General features: G+C 35.1%; 1 protein-coding gene across 1 annotated transcript in view; it reads left to right on the top strand.

Annotated features, from left to right (window-relative positions):
• The window catches only part of LOC126273341 (dynein axonemal heavy chain 10), a 1,458,287-nt gene that overhangs the window by 824,384 nt on the left and 615,607 nt on the right, over positions 1 to 18,296 (top strand). The window contains exon 110 of the mRNA XM_049976887.1: positions 4,065 to 4,190. Within this exon, the coding sequence (XP_049832844.1) occupies positions 4,065 to 4,190 (126 nt within the window). The remainder of the gene's footprint in view (positions 1 to 4,064; positions 4,191 to 18,296) is intronic.

An 18,296-nucleotide genomic window follows, 5' to 3' on the forward strand; every position in this document is an offset into this window, starting at 1 on the left:
AGTCTGAATGGTGAATCCAGTCATACCTGAGTAATCATCAACAGATTAGAGGACTAAAATACAAAGATAATGCAACACAAAAAAGTTATGGAGTCTCATGAGGGTGAGTTCTGGGACTCTGCTATTTCTGCTGTAGATAAATGACTTAGCTGATAAAATGCATGAGAGAACAGTACTCTTTGTAGATGACACTCATATTCTAATTAAATTCAACAGTGAGGAAAATCTGAAGGAAACTGCAACATCAGTTGTACATAGGTTAACACACTGGTTCAGGGCATCATAAATTCTGAAAAAAAAAAAACTAAGGCTAAAACAACAATATCAGAAACTGAGTCAACCTTGATGCAAAACACCTTGTTCCAAGGTAAAATTATTATTAAAACTAAGGCTGTTAACTTTTACACCATGAAAAACCTCTGCCCTCCGAAACCTGTTTTCACCATTCAAGGAAAAATGTCAGTCATACAAAATTTTTATTCAGGAGTAATGCTATTTAACCATCTAAATAGAAAAAAACTGAATACACTTAAGTATGCTGTTCGGATTCTCACTCATGGTACAGGCTGCTCATTAGTGGTGACAATGAACCAGGGCAGTACACAGTCACTGCTGATGTATGAAATAATTTTTGGTGGGAATTCCACAATTTGGGAAAAAAATACTGATTTAAATACAGAAAAAGATTATCAGGGTGATAAACGAAAATTAATGCAGAGATTCCTATAGAACCATGTTTGAAATTCAGAAAATGGGTAACATAAACATCTTCAGATAAGTCTATAATATTCACAGATGTGAAACTAGCCAGAACCTGAACCTATACATAAACATGGTAAGTGCAAACTTATGCAAAGAGGAGGGTATCATATTGAAGTTACCTTACAGAATCATATTTCTTCTTACTTGAAATGCACTCACCATTAAATACATTTAAATTAGGAACAGTTCTTACGTAACCACTGCTCCTACTTTGTCTCTGAATTTCTTGAGCATCATATAAGTAAACTTTATTTACCAAATATTGTTAATTACATATTATGTCATGTCACACAGCAATTAACTTTGAGTTTATCATGTAATTTCACTTAATAATATCAATTTAATTATTATACATGTGATGACCGTGTAGTCACAACAACTACTGTAATCGTAAATTATGTTTACCCTTGTCTCCTATACTAAGTGTACAATGTGCTAAAAATGATTCCTGGACCAAAAATAAAAATATCAGTCATGACTTTGTCATTTTGTTATATTACCTTGTATACTGACTGGCTGTCCTGTCTCCTGCTTCATAACATACCATTTAGTTTTAATCTTATTATTATGTAGTGGCCTCAAATTGAGAGAAATTAGTGAACCCTGTGTGCCTTTTTCTGGTAGAATATTGTTATTTTTTTCTGAGTTATGGCCAACTCCAATTGAAACATCTGTAGGTATTTACAACTCTCATATAAAAAGGAAACGCTCGTCTTGTTTGGCTTTATTGCACTCATAAAATATTCTTCTCTTATGTAAAGTCACTCCAAGCTCCTTAAAATGCCTCTAAAATTTAGGAAACACTATTTTGTGGAACATTGCATACACAACTGCAAGATTTTGAAAAAGGCCCTTTTTTCAAGTCAAGTTATTTCCCCATAACAACAAGAGGTCCATTTTCGGAAGGCAGACATTAGTTTTTTTACCCTGTTGTTCATTACTGTTGAATCTGGACAACTTTCAAACCAATATGAGCATGTGCATCGAATAAAGTAAATTATTATAATACACAAAAATAACTAAAATTGGTGTTTCAGAGACTACCAAATGTTTTTACTTGTACTGAAAACTTTTCTTCTCTGTCAAGAGGTCGCCTTTCACTTTCTGCCTCACATATCAAGAATAATTAATTATGCTCATTGCATTGTTTGTTTTCCACACAGAGTAATTCAGTACCTCTTTATATATATGATACCTGCAGAAACACATTTCTTGCTTTTGCTCCATAAATTGTTCAAAAGTAATTATTAGTCCTCTAGTATAAAAAAGGTGATCATCAATGTATGGGTAACTATAGCCCTGTGTCTCTATTGTCAGGGTTTGCAAAAATTATTGAAGAAGTGTTTCTTTCAAAAGTAATTACATTCTTCAACATGAATAATATTATTTCTAGATGTCAACATGGCTTCAGACCATGGAGATCAATTGAAACTGCCACTTTCAATCTGATAAATCATGTCTTAAATGCAGTGGACTACCACAGAAATATCTCAGGTTTATTCTTGGACCTAACAAAAGCTTTTGATGTGATTGATCATTGTATACTCCTGAGGAAGCTCGAATGGTATGGTGTAAGAGGTGTGCCAAATCAGTGGATCAAATCACATTTGGAATATTGTTCTCAGGTAACTGAAATAAAGTACACAGAAGGAAATGAACTCCAGGTACACATTTCAGAATAATGAAGAAAATCTTACTGCATCTGTAGAAGATATTACAAAAGGAGTGTCTGAATGGTTTACCAGAAACAGGCTAATAGTTAATCCCCAAAAAACGATACTCATGAATTTCCATAATGATCAAAATAAAAATCCGGCACAACCTGTAATATGTATAGATAACCAAAACATTAGTTCTGTCAATGAAACTAAATTTCTTGGGATTCATATCCAGGAAAATCTTAAATGGAACACTCATATCAGAGCCCTAAATTCAACTCTAGCAAAAATGAGCTATGTGGTAAGAATTCCCTGCAACAGTGCTAGTGCAGAAACAGTTAGGGCTGTATACTTTGCTCGTGTACATTCAATACTGAAGTATGGTATCATTTTCTGCGGAAATGTACATCAGGCCATAACAGTTTTCAGGAAACAAACGGCAATTATAATGGAACAAGTGAGTAGCAGAAAATCATGCAAACCTTTCTTTAAAGATCTAAAGATCCTACCCCTTCCCTGCATTTATATACTGGAAGTAGTCACACATGTCAAAAAAGCATACTGACAAAAGAAAACCTTTTTCCTCAAACAAAAGTGTCCATGATTACAGTACCAGGCCAAACAGTGACATACATGTCAATCGTTGTAACGCCACATTATCCAATAGCTAAAAAGGTTTTATGTCCAATATCCTGTGTACAATATATGTACTTAAAAAGAGATTTATGTGGACAAATAAATAAATAAATAAATTTAAATTCCAATCACTGTTACATAGAACTTCATGCGTGCATTTTACATCTTTTAAATAGAAATTTAACTGCATATTTTTCCTTGTTAGTTCAACCACAGTAATGGTGATTAAGTTTGCAGGCTATGGATTAAATTACTTTTAAGATATACAGCAACTGGCCAATATTTATATAATTTTTTTTTTATGCGCAAACTCTATTTTGTATGCAGCAGTGACCTTATATTCTGCATCATGTAACTGATTTGTGCACTTAACACTTATATACTAGTGAATCTAAAATGATATATGCTAAGTGTATATACCTGATAAAATGAATTAGAAGGTCCAGAATAAAAAGTGGTGCAGGATTCCAAATTCAGTCAACATAAACATCATAATGTTGAAGCTATTGCTGTGTTATCAGAACTGAGGATGCACTGTAACCTAAACTTGGCATAAATATACTTTTATATGATTTGAATAGATACTGTGATAATTCAAATAACTTTACAATCTTCAATTTTTTATACATATTCCTATTTTCAGTTTCCTCTTCCCATTATTAATGAACTGTTCAAAATCTCTGAAAACTGCTATCCTGTTTTCTGTTTTATGTCCTGTATGACAACTGATCTGTATCAGTTCTTTCAGTACTTTGTGCAGTTAACTAGATAATTTTGATGTTTCTGTCCATATGTTGTTATTAATTATTCAACATTTGATTTTAAATGTTTCTGTAATTTGTTATTGTTATTGTTGTTTTGTGGGTGTGGGGGAGTGGCAGTGGAGGGAGGGGGGGAAAGAGAGAGAGAGAGAGAGAGAGAGAGAGAATTAAGTACATAGAACTAATTTTGCATGAGAGAAACATTTATAACATGTAATTACATTTTACATACATTTTTGTCTTGTAGGGAGCTTTGACTATGGTTATGAATATATGGGGCTAAATGGCAGACTTGTCATTACACCTCTTACAGATCGTATCTATCTCACATTTACACAAGCCCTCTCCATGCAGCTGGGTGGAGCACCAGCAGGTAAGACAACAATAAATGAAGGTTTCTCATTTTAGTGGAAGGATTTTGTTCTGTAAAGAAATTTTTTGCTTACACTGAAACATGACATTTAGTAGTATAAATCTTCCACCATTGACATAGTATGTTGGTTACTCTACATTACTTTGTCATTTGATTCTCCCAGTAATTTTTTGGCAAAAACTAAGAAATGTGTGTAGCTGATGTTTTAACCTTCGAACAACAATTTATTATTTCAAGATTACCAGTAATTAAAATATATATGCACTTTTATATAGGGCTATATACAAAGGGCACACAAAAATATTTTAATTTCAGTCTCTTTTACCATGTGATGACAAGAGCTTTGCATTTTTATTGACAGTTTTGTACCAGTTTCCATGACGTTCACTGTGCTTGCAACTAATGTTTTTGGAGTACCACATCAGAAAGTTGCAGTTAATATTCTGAAACCAGTAATGTTATTGTTTATAGTAATTAGTGATGACCTTGACATAATAAATTATTTTCTGAAATAGCCTGTATTTTTATAGATATGAAATGTTCACCAAAACACACTAGATTTCATGAGTGACTGTCTCTAATTTATGCAGCAATTCATGACCATACTTGTTTATTATAGTGCCTTTATGAACTGATTCTGTAATATTCCTTTAGCAATTACAGAAATTTGCACCAGACTATCATCATGCTGCTCAAATCAGGAATAATTTCCTATTACACACATTGGAATGAATTATTTGTGTTACCTGGGCTACATGTCCATTATTGGAAAATTGTGAGTGAAAGTGAAAGTGGAGAACACCAGCCCTAGTAATGGAATTTCTGGACGCTCACAGTCTGCTGCATTGTACCCAGAACTAATCATGGATCCTGGTTCAGAGTCAAGCTGGAAGCTTGACCTAGAGGCATTGTTGGTTCTGTGAGAAGCTAGGCTGTAAATTCCCAGACATGCTCCCTGGGTTTCAGAATTATAGTGTATGCTGTATGGCTCAGTGGTGCATTGTACGTCAGAGCCTGCTACCCAGGTAGCTGATTCTGTATGGGGTGTACACAATGTATTTCTTTTTTTCCATCCAGTAAAGATAGTGATAATCTTACAAGACCTTGAAGCATTAGTAAAAGGCACTGTTCCAGCTAAGCAATTAAAATCATAGTGATCAGCTACCAGATCAGATGTAACATAGTCCCAGAGTCTTAAGCACTTTTGTAAAGCCATAAAGCTCACAATCAAATTGGCTAAAACCCAAAATTGACAGCAGAGAGATTTTAGAGTTAATCTAAGTGTTTTACATTCGGTTCAGCCTGCAGCATATTATATGTCATTATAAGACATAATGAAAGTGAGAGCTCCAAAACTAGCTGCAATAAGGTAATATAATATAATATTAAAATACATTACCTTTTTGTGGCTAGTTTTGGAACTTTCATTTTCAAATCTAAGTGTGACCCTTAGTGTAACATTTTATTACATCATCATTGAAAACCAATGGCAGTCATTCATAACTGTCAAGAATCTAGAGGCAGCCATCTAGTATGACTTGAATTGTACTGACACCAGAAGTCGGATTGTGAGAAAGGTAAATATTAGATTGGTATTCAGCAGAATTTTAATAAAGAAGTATAATTTATCCATAGAAGAGGTTGCTTGAAAACCTTTTAGCTTACTAGTTCTTTGGCATTATCTCATAGTCTCAGACCACAAATTCTGTTAATACAGAAAAGTCAAAAAAGAGCTATAGTATGTCACAGATTTCCTGAGACTAAGAGAAAGTGCCACACAAATTCTCTATAATTTCTTATGCAAGATACAAAGGAAAAATACATCATATGGATATTCACTCTTAAATGCTGAGAGCCAATGTTACAAGCATGCAAGGGTCGTTTCATAAGTCATGGCAACTATGGTATATGTTTTTTTAATATGACAACATGAGATTCCCATGATGTGCTTTGAACCAGGTAAGGCAATGAGTATCTGAATGCCAACATAATATAGGATCCAGTCCAGTACAGGAGACCACTGCAAAGGATGAAATGAATCACTTCCATTGAAACTCTGAGTAAATTTATTTTTCTTTAGTACAAGTGGAACAATCAATTAGTTCTTCAAAACAGCCCTGTAGTGCATCCATGAAGCATTGTCAAAGATGGGGAAGGCTTTGAATGCCGTTGGTATTCCCACTGTCATTAATGATTCCCATGTCTCGCCAAAATGCAGTGACGATGTCTGCCGTGTTACAAAGTGCCTCCCACAGAATGGTTTCTTCAGTTATGGAATGAGGTTGAAGTCACATGGAATTGGCTCTGGTGAATAGTGTAGGACCCATCTTTTAGAACAGCCAAACTCACACTCCTTTTTTTTTCAGGAATTCATATGGAGTCATCCTTGCATGCAGTTGCAATCTTTTGGTTGATTTTGGTAATGTTTACCATGGGCTTTCGAATGTATTTACTGTGATTACATTGATGCCTCATGTTTGTATGATATACCTCAAGTGCCATTACTTATGGATAAACCTTTGTACACACTACTTCTTGCCACATAAATCTTGTCTAATAACTATGACGGTGAAGTTGCTGAATTTCTTGTTCAAGTAGCATTATTTACTTGTTCAGTGTGTTATATTCATGATAAACATTATGGTGTGTAACACATCTTTAATCTACAATCGAAAATATTTATGCTGTCTGTCAGACTTTTATTTCAATTGGTCAATTGTCAAATAGTTTTATAGCTGCGTATTTCACTCCTTTCTGTGCCAAAGTTAGATTAATTAAAGGGAGATTATTACAGGATAATGCAGGTGAGTTTTCCTTCTAGTTTATTACTCCCGAACTCATAGAAACTATACATAACAAGTTTTATAAATGAGGAAATGTATTGTGAAGTTGTGGTTAATATTAACAGCTGGTTAAAGCAATATGTGCAAGATGTATGTGTGTGGTGCTACTCATAGTTATTATTTCTTTCTTTTGTGCAATGAATACTTTTTACCCAAGTGAGGAGTTACTCTAAACTATTATCCAGTGAATGAAAATTTGCAAAACGTATTGTAAATCATTTTCCCTTGTTATGCTGCACTTGTGAATATCTCAAAGTTGGCAGCTATTCTAATGTGAAAAGGAGCCAAACCTTAATGTTTTACAAGGTCTACACTATGGTTTTTCAAATTTAAGTTTTCATCAATATCCACAATGAAGGATTAAAAACTTTCTTCTTCATTTAGTATATCTTGTTGTTATACTAAACAGAAGAAACCTCAGGCTTTAATATCAACAACATAAGGAAGAGGATAGATTGCTATTCAACTGTAAAGATGGCACATTGAGCTGCAGACAGGCACAATGAAAAGACTGTTACAAGTTAGCTTTCAGCCAAAGCTTTCTTCAGAAGACATTCCACTCAGAGCAGCCAGAAATGGCACTCATATGTGTGTGAAGTGTGTCTTGCTTGTGTGAATGAATGTGTCTGTTTTCTTTTCTTTCCTAGGAAGGCTTTGGCCAAAAGCTAAATTGTAACAGTCATTTCATTGTGCCTTTTTGCAACTCACTGTGTCATCCTTATGCTGAGCAGCAATCTATCCTTTTTCTTATACTGTTTGTAAACTAGGATAAAACATGGTGAGATAAGTTTCACAAATTGTCCTGTAATATATTCCCTGTAGGTGCTTCTTTACATGGCTTTACAACAATTCTTGTATCATCTGCAAACAGTGATAATTCTGCCTCCAGATCCAAATAAAGTTACAGATTATTATTATTATAATTATTATTATTGTGATAATTAATTCCTACTTAAGAGAGCACTAAACGCAATCAATTATCATGGAATTTATTTCAGTTTCCTTCTTTTTTCTTCCCAGAAAAATATGTTTACCCTGTTTCTCCTTCCTCTCTTTTGTTCACTTCTTTCCTGTTTTGCTCTTGTTGGGTATTTGCTTAAATTTCTGTTTTCTGATTTTTTCTCTGTATTTTTCCCTGTCTGTCATGTATTCTGTGGAGATGTTCAGTTTCTTGAGATCTTCCATGGTTTCTTTTAACCACCTAGTTTTCGCTGTATTAGTTGTTACTGTGTTAAAAGTCTTCCTGGTCGACTTCTGTAGAACTTTGCCCTTCTTTTCCTAATGTTGTGTGTAATCATCTATCTCTGTTTTTACAGCTCTTTTGTCAGTCTCTTTATTCAGATCTTCTCTTTCTGAAATGCCCCATAGATCTTTCTCAGTATTTTCCTCTCTTATTTTCAATCTCCTTGATTTTCATTCTTCCATTGATTATAGTTGTTTCTCAGGCATACAAGTCCTTTGGTAAGACTACTGCATTTTAGAGCCTTATTTGACTTTAATGGAAATACTTATTTTGTTGTAATGCTTCTGTGTAAACCTGTATGCTTTTTAGTAATTTTGTCATCTTTTCTTCATTTAATGTCAAGTTCATTCCTGCCATCTGTATAATCTCTCCCAGGTATTTGAATCTTTGTACTTACATTATCTTTCCATACTTCATCATCATTGAGTGTCTTTCTGTGGATTTTGTGTCTATGTACTGCTTTTTTCCATATGGCATTTGCAGTCCTGTTTGGTTCAGATTTGGTGTAGTGTCTCTAGAGCTTCTTGGGCTTCTTTTCTGGTTTGTTATGATGGCTCTATCATCAGAAAAGGCCAGACATTTTATGTTCATTGTCCTATCTACACCTACATACATATTCAAAAGCTATGATACACTGCTTGGCAGAGGGTACCCTGTATCACTACTAGTGGTTTCCTTTCCTGTTCCACTTGCAGATAGAAGGAAAAACCACTGTCTATTGCCTCCATATGAGCCATAATTTCTTGCATCTTTGTTGTCTTTAGGCAAAATATATGTTGGCAGCAGCACAATCATTCAGCAGTCAGCTTCAGATGCCAGTTGTCTAAATTTTCTCAGTAGCGGTCCTCAAAAACATCACCACCTTCCCTCCAGAGATTACCATTTGAGTTTTTCTCTAAGCAGCTCCATAACACTTGCCTGTTGTTCAAACCTATGAGTAACAAATCCATCAGGCCACCTCTGAATTGCTTCAATGCCTTCTGTAATATAATGTGGTGAAAAATGATATCTATGCAGTGAAGTTAAGGATGTGTATCATTGCTTAACACAAGAAAACAGAATACCACGTTATATTACAGATATCCTCCACCAAATAAATAATACGTATCTTGTGTAATCCGGGGTGCTACTTTTTAATGCTGCCTTAGGTTCATCTTGATGTTACTGCATCACCAGTCAGGAATTATGTAATGGTAGAATTAAGCTCCAGGAATTTTTGTTCATAATGTGTTTTATTTCACACACTAGATGTTCAGCGGCAAAGTACATGTAAAATTGACTTAACGCTGTCTCATGACTGCCATCAAACTGAACTCCAACTGAGATAAGGCGGCATACAAATCACCTCTATTTATATGATTTTAAACAATTACTGCCATTGTTACATATTAAATTTTTAGGTTTAACAATTTAAAAAAATACATACATCTTCCCAAATTACATAGAAATTTACATGAAATAGAAGTGAATAATTTCCTACAAAGACAAGAAAGACTTTGTTTCTATTAAGACTATAAATTACATGTTTTATCATTACAAGAATACATTTCATTAATTTGCATATATCATTTTACTTACTTAAAGGATAATCATCCTATCATTTTCAGGCAAACAGAGGGGTTAATTTTATTCAATGAACGGCCGAGATTCAAGTAATTAAAGTTTGTATGAGTAAAATATTACATTTCTATGTAGTTGTAGTTACAATTCCATTAACCGTCTCCAATTAAAATATTAGTGTGCTTAATTCTGACTCAAAAATTATCATGTCATATTTCTATAGTGGATACAATTTTTTTTTCAGTTTGAAAAATATAAAAACAGCTGTCTTTTGATGACTAGAAATATTGGAACTTTAACTGTTAATTACTCCATAATAACAATAGCAATTTTATTCCTACCATGTGCCTGAAGTTTGTAAAATGTACAAATTGTGATGGTACATAAGCTTTTAACCCAACATCTTTCCTTCATTCTGCATATTGGTGAGGGCTAACATGAACAATGTCAAAACAAAGCTTAAATTAATGCAAATTATCAATTTTCAGCAAAAGAAAACCTTCAGTGAATTCGAATCCAGATAACCAGAAAAGACAAAATCAAAGCAGCTGTTCTGATATTCAGTTCATAATACATATATTATGATTGACACATTCAAATGCCTTCTGTAAGCCACAGAATGTTCCAAATGGTGATATTTTATCATTTAAGTATTTTGTTACATTTTCTGTAAAAGTATTACAGTACCTTCTCAAAAATTATAGAAAATGATGCAAGGAGTCACAATGAGCAGTTGTTATTACACCCTGTGGAAACCTTTCTACATTTATCTGATCTTTCTTTACTATTTATTCTTGAATGTATTCTATGTAGTGGTAGTGGAAATCAGAAAGCAGAAAAAAATTCAGCAGTTGTCCAAGTTACAAAGTAACTGAAAAATTACAAATTTTTCTGTGCATCATAAAATTATGAGAACAAATAGTATTGAGATTGGCAACTACCTGGACGTTCATTTTCATCATATAGTGAAATGACCTTGCTGTATCGCACAGTTCCACAGCTTTAGCGAAATATTAAAATTGAGTTAAAGCCCAAAGTTCAACAGGTCAGCTCATTACTCTTGGTGTGATACACGTGATGGTGTAAAAGGTTCTGAAGTTGATGTAATATGGTGGGAGAAAAATCACTGGTAATGGACTTAAGAATATGAAAAATAGAATTATAATTTCAAAAGTGTGAGACTAAGAGCTGAAAATCATAGTGTCTCATATCTACACTAATAAAAAATCTGTAAAACTGTCATGTCTATATCTCCATCTGTTGGAACATGCTTCTCCACAACTGCTACATGCTTAAGAATATGAAAAATAGAATTATAATTTCAAAAGTGTGAGACTAAGAGCTGAAAATCATAGTGTCTCATATCTACACTAATAAAAAATCTGTAAAACTGTCATGTCTATATCTCCATCTGTTGGAACATGCTTCTCCAAAACTGCTACATGCTTCTCCAAAATGACTACATTAATTTTGATGGTGATTTAGTGTATAACTTCAGCGTACCTTGGGGAACTGTATAGGCTTCAGTTCATAAAAGCAAAGCATGGTAAAAGAAAGTATTGTGATTTAAAGTTTTATCTAAAACTGTTGTATCTGTGTGCTTCTCTGTTTGAACATGCTAATCTTCAAAGTTGCCAGTTGTATTTTCAGGGATTTTTCACAGGTTACACCATACAGGCTTTATTTAATCAATATCAAATCTTGATATGATTGAAAGTTTTAAATAAACTGATCTATCCGTTTGTGTGTCTGTTTGAACATGCTACTCTCTTTCATGCGGTTTTCACGGGGAACTTGAACATAGCAAGCACTTGTTGTGGTTCGCCTAATTTGTTTCTTCATTGCTTGTTTTCAGTGTAGATATACTGCATTGCTACACTGGCTGAAAAAAGGGGTTTGTAGTTGGGACACCGACTACTGTAAATAATGTACCAACAGGTGCACAGCTGCATTTCACAGTAGTTTACTTTCACTGTTGACAACTTCCCAATATACAGAGTTACATATGGCCACTGCACTATTGCTTAACTTTGGATAAGTGTCATTAATAGGTTGCAGGTGAACATCCACATACTGCTACAATAGTTTCTTGTTGAACATCTACGCGCAGTAAAAACCTAACCAAAAAGTTCACAGTTCTTGAAGAATAGAAAGGTATGTATGGAGCAGATGGTGTCATTGTTTTAACACACTGTCTAACACTGTAACACTTATTACACTGTTAACTTGATGCATTGTTGTCATTCTAACCAACACAGGTCCCTCATCTGAAACTTGGCCTTGGCCTTTCAACTTGAGTTTCAGTTTTGGGAATAATGTGAAGTTGCAAGGTGCCAAATCTGATGAGTACGGTGGGTGTGGTACAACCGCCATGTTGTTTATTGCCAAAAAGGTCCTGGCGAGCATGTACATGTGACAGGGCATTTTGTTGTGATGCAGCAGCCAGTTCCCTTGACACCAAAGTTTGGGCCGTCATTGCCACACGTTTTCACGGAGCCATCGCAGAACATCACAGTAGTACATGGAATTCACTGTTTGGTTGGGTGCGACAAATTCTACGTGCACAATTCCCTTAGTCTCGAAGAAAGTATCTGGTATTGTGTGGCCAACGGGCCTTCCAGTGTGAGTATCATCTTCAACGTATGTACGGCCAGCCCTGAACCAAGCATGCCACTCAAAAACACGAGTAAGGCTCATGCTCTGTCTCCCAAACACTTGTTGAATCATTGCAAGGGTCTCTGTAGCACTTTTCCCAAGATTCGCATTGTATTTGATACACACGTGCTGTTGTTTTCGCGAATCTGTTATAAAATCACCACATACCAAACACAGAGTATTACAGAAATTACTGTGGACACGCAAAACCTCCTCCCAACAGAATACCACTCCGCACACTGACTCATCAGATATACAGCTCTTGCCACCACCTAGTGGTGCAAAGATCTACTACTCCTACTTTCCAGACGGCAGCACCAGTCCCTATAATTTTGGATTCCACCTCATATGCATTGTTCGAACTTAAATTTACAGAAATTACATTTAAAACTTAACCCATTAAATTAACTGGATACATTGAAAAATTGGTTCTTTTTAACAGTTCCTTCTACAGCAAAGGTTAAGCTGAATTATTTCTTTAAATCATTAAATTAACAAATCTCATTACGCAAACAATACTTTTGACAAAACTGTTAATTACTTTGGAATTAATTAAGAGCTGGCTTTGCTAACATGTTTTCGAAGAGAGCCAAATAGATACTTTAAGATTACTAGTATTTCTTCTTCCAAATGTTTACAATTTGTATTTGTTTATACATAAACAATAGAATTTAAGTTACTAAACAATTACTGATATCAACCTATAACAATTGATACTAGCTTTGAATAGTCGAAATAAATTAGAAAATTTGTTACATACATAAAACTAGACCTGATATATTCTTTAAAACTGAGGGACAACCTTTCTCTTTTATGAAAATCAAGATTAGATTCACGTATGTTAATGGTATTAGTTCAAAAATGAAAAAACCAATTTAAGTAGGCAAATGGCAAAACAAGAGGGGAAGTAAAAATATCCCAGCTTGTTTCATCACACACTGATTTCATTAAAACTGGATTAGAGAAAAAAAAGAAAAGATATTGTAATTGAAAGTTTTATCCATATTAATATTATAAATGTGAAAGTAACTCTGTCTGTTACATTTTCATAACCAATCCATGAACCTATTATGATGAAATTTTATGTGGAGATAGCTCGAATTCTGAGGAAGAACATCAGCTACTTCAGAAAGTGTGTAGTACAAGATACTAATTGATTTGAAGAATATTACATAAATTAGGGGAAAATATTTACTCTTTGAAAAAGCTCTACTCTTTGACTTTTGATCTTTACCATATTTGTGAAAATGGTTTTATTGATATGTGCTAATTGATACATTTCAAACTTATGAATCGAATGCTTATACAGTATTCAATGTTTTAATCCATACTTCACATAGTGTAGAAGTTGTTGTTGTTGTTGTTGTTGTTGTGGTCTTCAGTCCTGAGACTGGTTTGATGCAGCTCTCCATGCTAATCTATCCTGTGCAAGCGCCTTCATCTCCCAGAACCTATTGCAACCTACATCCTTCTGAATCTGCTTAGTGTATTCATCTCTTGCTCTTCCTCTACAATTTTTACCTTCCACGCTGCCCTCCAATGCTAAATTTGTGATCCCTTGATGCCTCAGGACATGTCCTGCCAACCGATCCCTTCTTCTAGTCAAGTTGTGCCACAAACTTCTCTTCACCCCAATCCTATTTAATACCTCCTCATTAGTTACATGATCTACCCATCTAATCTTCAGCATTCTTCTGTAGCATCACATTTTGAAAGCTTCTATTCTCTTCTTGTCCAAACTATTTATTGTCCATGTTTCACTTCCATACATGGCTACACTCCATACAAATACTTTCAGAAACGACTTCCTGACGTTTAAATCTATACTCGATGTTAAGAAATTTCTCTTCTTCAGAAACACTTTCCTTGCCATTGCCAGTATACATTTTATATCCTCTCTACTTTGACCATCATCAGATATTTTGCTCCCCAAATAGCAAAACTCCTTTACTACTTTAAGTGTCTCATTTCCTAATCTAATTCCCCCAGCGTCACCTGACTTAATTCGGCTACATTCCATTGTCCTCGTTTTTCTTTTGTTGATGTCCATCTTATACCCTCCTTTCAAGACACTGTCCATTCCGTTCAACTGCTCTTCAAAGTCCTTTGCTGTTTCTGGCAGATTTACAATGTCAAGTGTAGAAGTATTGTTGCATAATAAGCACATCATATAATGTATACCTATGTCAATAGCATAATGCATACATGCACACTTCTGTTCATGCCCATCTGTACACACTGCCCAGCAATAATGCTGCTCATGCCAACACAATGTGCATTGGGACAGGTTTGGAGTGGGGAGAGCAAGGTGCACTTTATGGGCTATACTCACTTGAAAGGCAGACACATGAGGGCCATTCCATTATCCTCGTTTTGCTTTTGTTGATGTCCATCTTATACCCTCCTTTCAAGACACTGTCCATTCCGTGCAACTGCTCTTCAAAGTCCTTTGCTGTTTCTGGCAGAATTACAATGTCAAGTGTAGAAGTATTGTTGCATAATAAGCACATCATATAATGTATACCTATGTCAATAGCACATTGCATACATGCACACTTCTTTTCATGCCCATCTGTACACACTGCCCAGCAATAATGCTGCTCATGCCAACACAAAGTGCATTGGGACTGGTTTGGAGTGGGGAGAGCAGGGTGCACTTTATGGGCTATACTCACCTGAACAGGCAGACACATGAGGGCAGCTAATGTTATTGCACATATGATAGTTTACTTATTCACCATCACTCACTATAACAAAACTACTGATATGCAACACAACTGAAGCTAACAGCTACTTTCAGAATAAATTCCAGAAATGTTAAGGAACATGACTGGAACTGTAATTATTCAATAGTTTCCCACCTGCATAGCCAAGGTTGCTGACATAATGTAATGTAGTGGTGCGTGACTCACTGGTCTTTGTGCCAATATCCTAGATTCATTTCCAAACCTGTCCACAGTGGCTCATGAAATGGAAGAGACGGTGAGGTTGACGATATCCTTGGAGCTAATAGCAATCAGTAGGCCGTGTGCTGGCACCATGTTTCACCCTATTCCTTCCCTTCATCCATAACAACACAAACCCAACACTGCGTTGTACATAACCCTCAGCACAGTCATGCACACGACAAAGACATATATTTTGTATCATTGGAGGAAAACAACAGCAAACCTCCTCCACCAGGACCTTGTCTTCATCAGTGGTGCACAGTTCCTAAATTGCTCCCCTGCATTCATATCCTGTATATGGGACTTTGTATTGCAGTAGTTCATACCAATAATAATGACCTTAACCATAGTCATATTGGTTAGGACACATGATGATGGCTATTAAAAAATGAATACAACTAATGGGTGTTGGCTCCTCTACTAATTAAATGTGTAGATGCAAGTAATTAATTAAATTGTTGTAACAATTCACCAGTAGAAAGCTTACAGGGTGTTTTCAAAATCACTAAACCGAAGGTTGACCAGAAAAAAAGGAGTTAGGCAGGAATTTGTAAGATCATGGGAAGTAACTAGCACAATTTTAATACCGCATGTTTTTTTCATGAAATCAGTGATTCATATTTTGGTTGGGTCACTGGAAAAGAATATTATATCAGAAATCCATGAAGGACACCAAGGAATTCCAAAATTTAGATGGATGATTATATTGTCAGTATGGAGACTCAGAATTTAGACTGATACTGAAGAACTGATCTTGAAGTGCCTACAGTGCAAGATGGAAATATTGAATTTACGGAGACACTCATCCAATCAATATCTCCAAAACAGCTTTGACATTGAATTTATTCAAATTTTTTGGCATTTAGCATTCACTTGTATCTGAACAGTACCATCATTTACCAATAATTATAGATTTGCATTCCTTACTTGAGTTTGAAGTTATGAGATATTTATGTTTTACATCACAGAACAAGAAGGAAATTACAAGTGGCATATGGCTATAGCGAAGGTGATTGTGATCACCCAGTGGCTGTTCATCCTGCTCATTACAACCTGAATGATAGAAATGGGTATTGACGTAGTTTGGGAACTGATTGTCTTTCATGCAAATAACAACAAGGCATAAATTTTCACATAGCAATGACTTTGTCTAAACTGTTGTCAGAAGCCTCAAATGGAGTCTAATAAAAATTAGTAGTGACAATAGTGCATTACAAAGCTCCAAAGCAGTATATCTCTCCAGTGGAATTTCTCATGGATATCTTTTAACTGGAAGACATGTATTGCTTGTGGTAACAATGGCACAAAATTATTTAGAACCAAATATGCAGACATAATGATTGTTCAAACATTATATCCCGTCACCAGTGTTCCCTTTTGTTGTTCCTTCTCAGAAACTGCTTGGAACATGAGTCCTAGACTGTTTTAATATCTAGATGAACTTCATAATATAAAACAGTTTTTTTTGCTGCAGTAAGTTACACTTACAAACACATATTGAGAGCAGCCCTGAGAACCTTAGATGTCTCTTTATGTGTTCAGTTGCATGGACTGCCTAGAGTGAACTTTCTAGTATTTTCAAGAATTTCCAGCCTTTGATCTGCTTCAAGTTAATTGGTAATATCTTTGCTGTGTGGTCTTATTATATGGTTGAAATTCTTAATTTTATGATATAATTTTAATCATTCTCTTAAATGATAATAAATTTGATAGATGTTGTCACAAATACAATAGAGAGTTTTCTGAAGTTTTTACACCCTTATCTGATGGCCACTTTGGCACTTTTGTGTTCATTAAGCTCATGCACATGTGTGAGTAACTTAATTTCAACAGCTACCATTCCTACATGGCAACTGTTCATTTCCTTGATGCCTTGACCTGTCCAAAAAAACAGATCTTTTCTGTTACTAACTTCATGAATAAGATTTTCAGCAATCTTGTCAATTCTTTCACTTCCAAAAACATACTGCTCCGCAAGTATCCAGGCAGTACATACTTCCGTGTCTTTCTTTGTGAACATGACAACCAGCTAACTATTCATTATCCAAATGGGTATAGTGAAAGTGGTTTTGATCACACAGTGGCTGTTCATCCTGCTCATTACAACCTGAATGTTAGAAATGGGTATTGTGCAAATGATTACACATGTGTCCTCTCTATCCGGCAGCTTCTGTATTGTGCAGATGGAGACTGTCCCTCTAACTCACCCTTCATTCGAGCAGTGCCCCTGGTCTCAGTCATTATTCTCTCTTGCCTTGTTGGCATCCCATTTCTTGCTCACAATCGCTACCCAATCAGATTCTTACTTATCTTTGTTTCCCACTTTATTTAGGTTCAGAGGCATGTGAATCATGATCCATCCCCACACTGAGTGATCTGCCTTTTGTCTCCTCCTCCTCCTCCTCCTCTTCCTCTACTCTTTTTATCCATAAATAAAATCCATCTCCATTATACCCTGTATTTCACATGCAAAAACCACTGCCTGCTCTTAAGAAAGCCTTCCTTGACATGATTTTCATATTCTGTTACTTTGCTGTCCATGTCTTTATCTTGCCTTGCCACCTACACTTTCATATTACAAGACCTCTCTCAAATTCAGATACACTTGGTTGCAGATTAAGACTTTCAATGATGAAAAGTTAAATACTATTTCTCAAATACTACTTGGTTACAAGAGAATGAAAGTAGGGAACTGCACAATGAGAAGCAAAATACTGAACTTAATTGTCAAATATTACTTCCCAAGAAAAACTGATGATCAGCTGTTGCATTGTTGATTGAAGATGAATGGTTTATATGTAGTACTAATACTGGTGTTGGAAAATAGTTATTCCTCTAAATCCTAGTAAGTCCCAAA

The sequence above is a fragment of the Schistocerca gregaria genome, chromosome 5, assembly GCF_023897955.1.
Source record: "Schistocerca gregaria isolate iqSchGreg1 chromosome 5, iqSchGreg1.2, whole genome shotgun sequence".
NCBI lineage: Eukaryota > Metazoa > Arthropoda > Insecta > Orthoptera > Acrididae > Schistocerca > Schistocerca gregaria.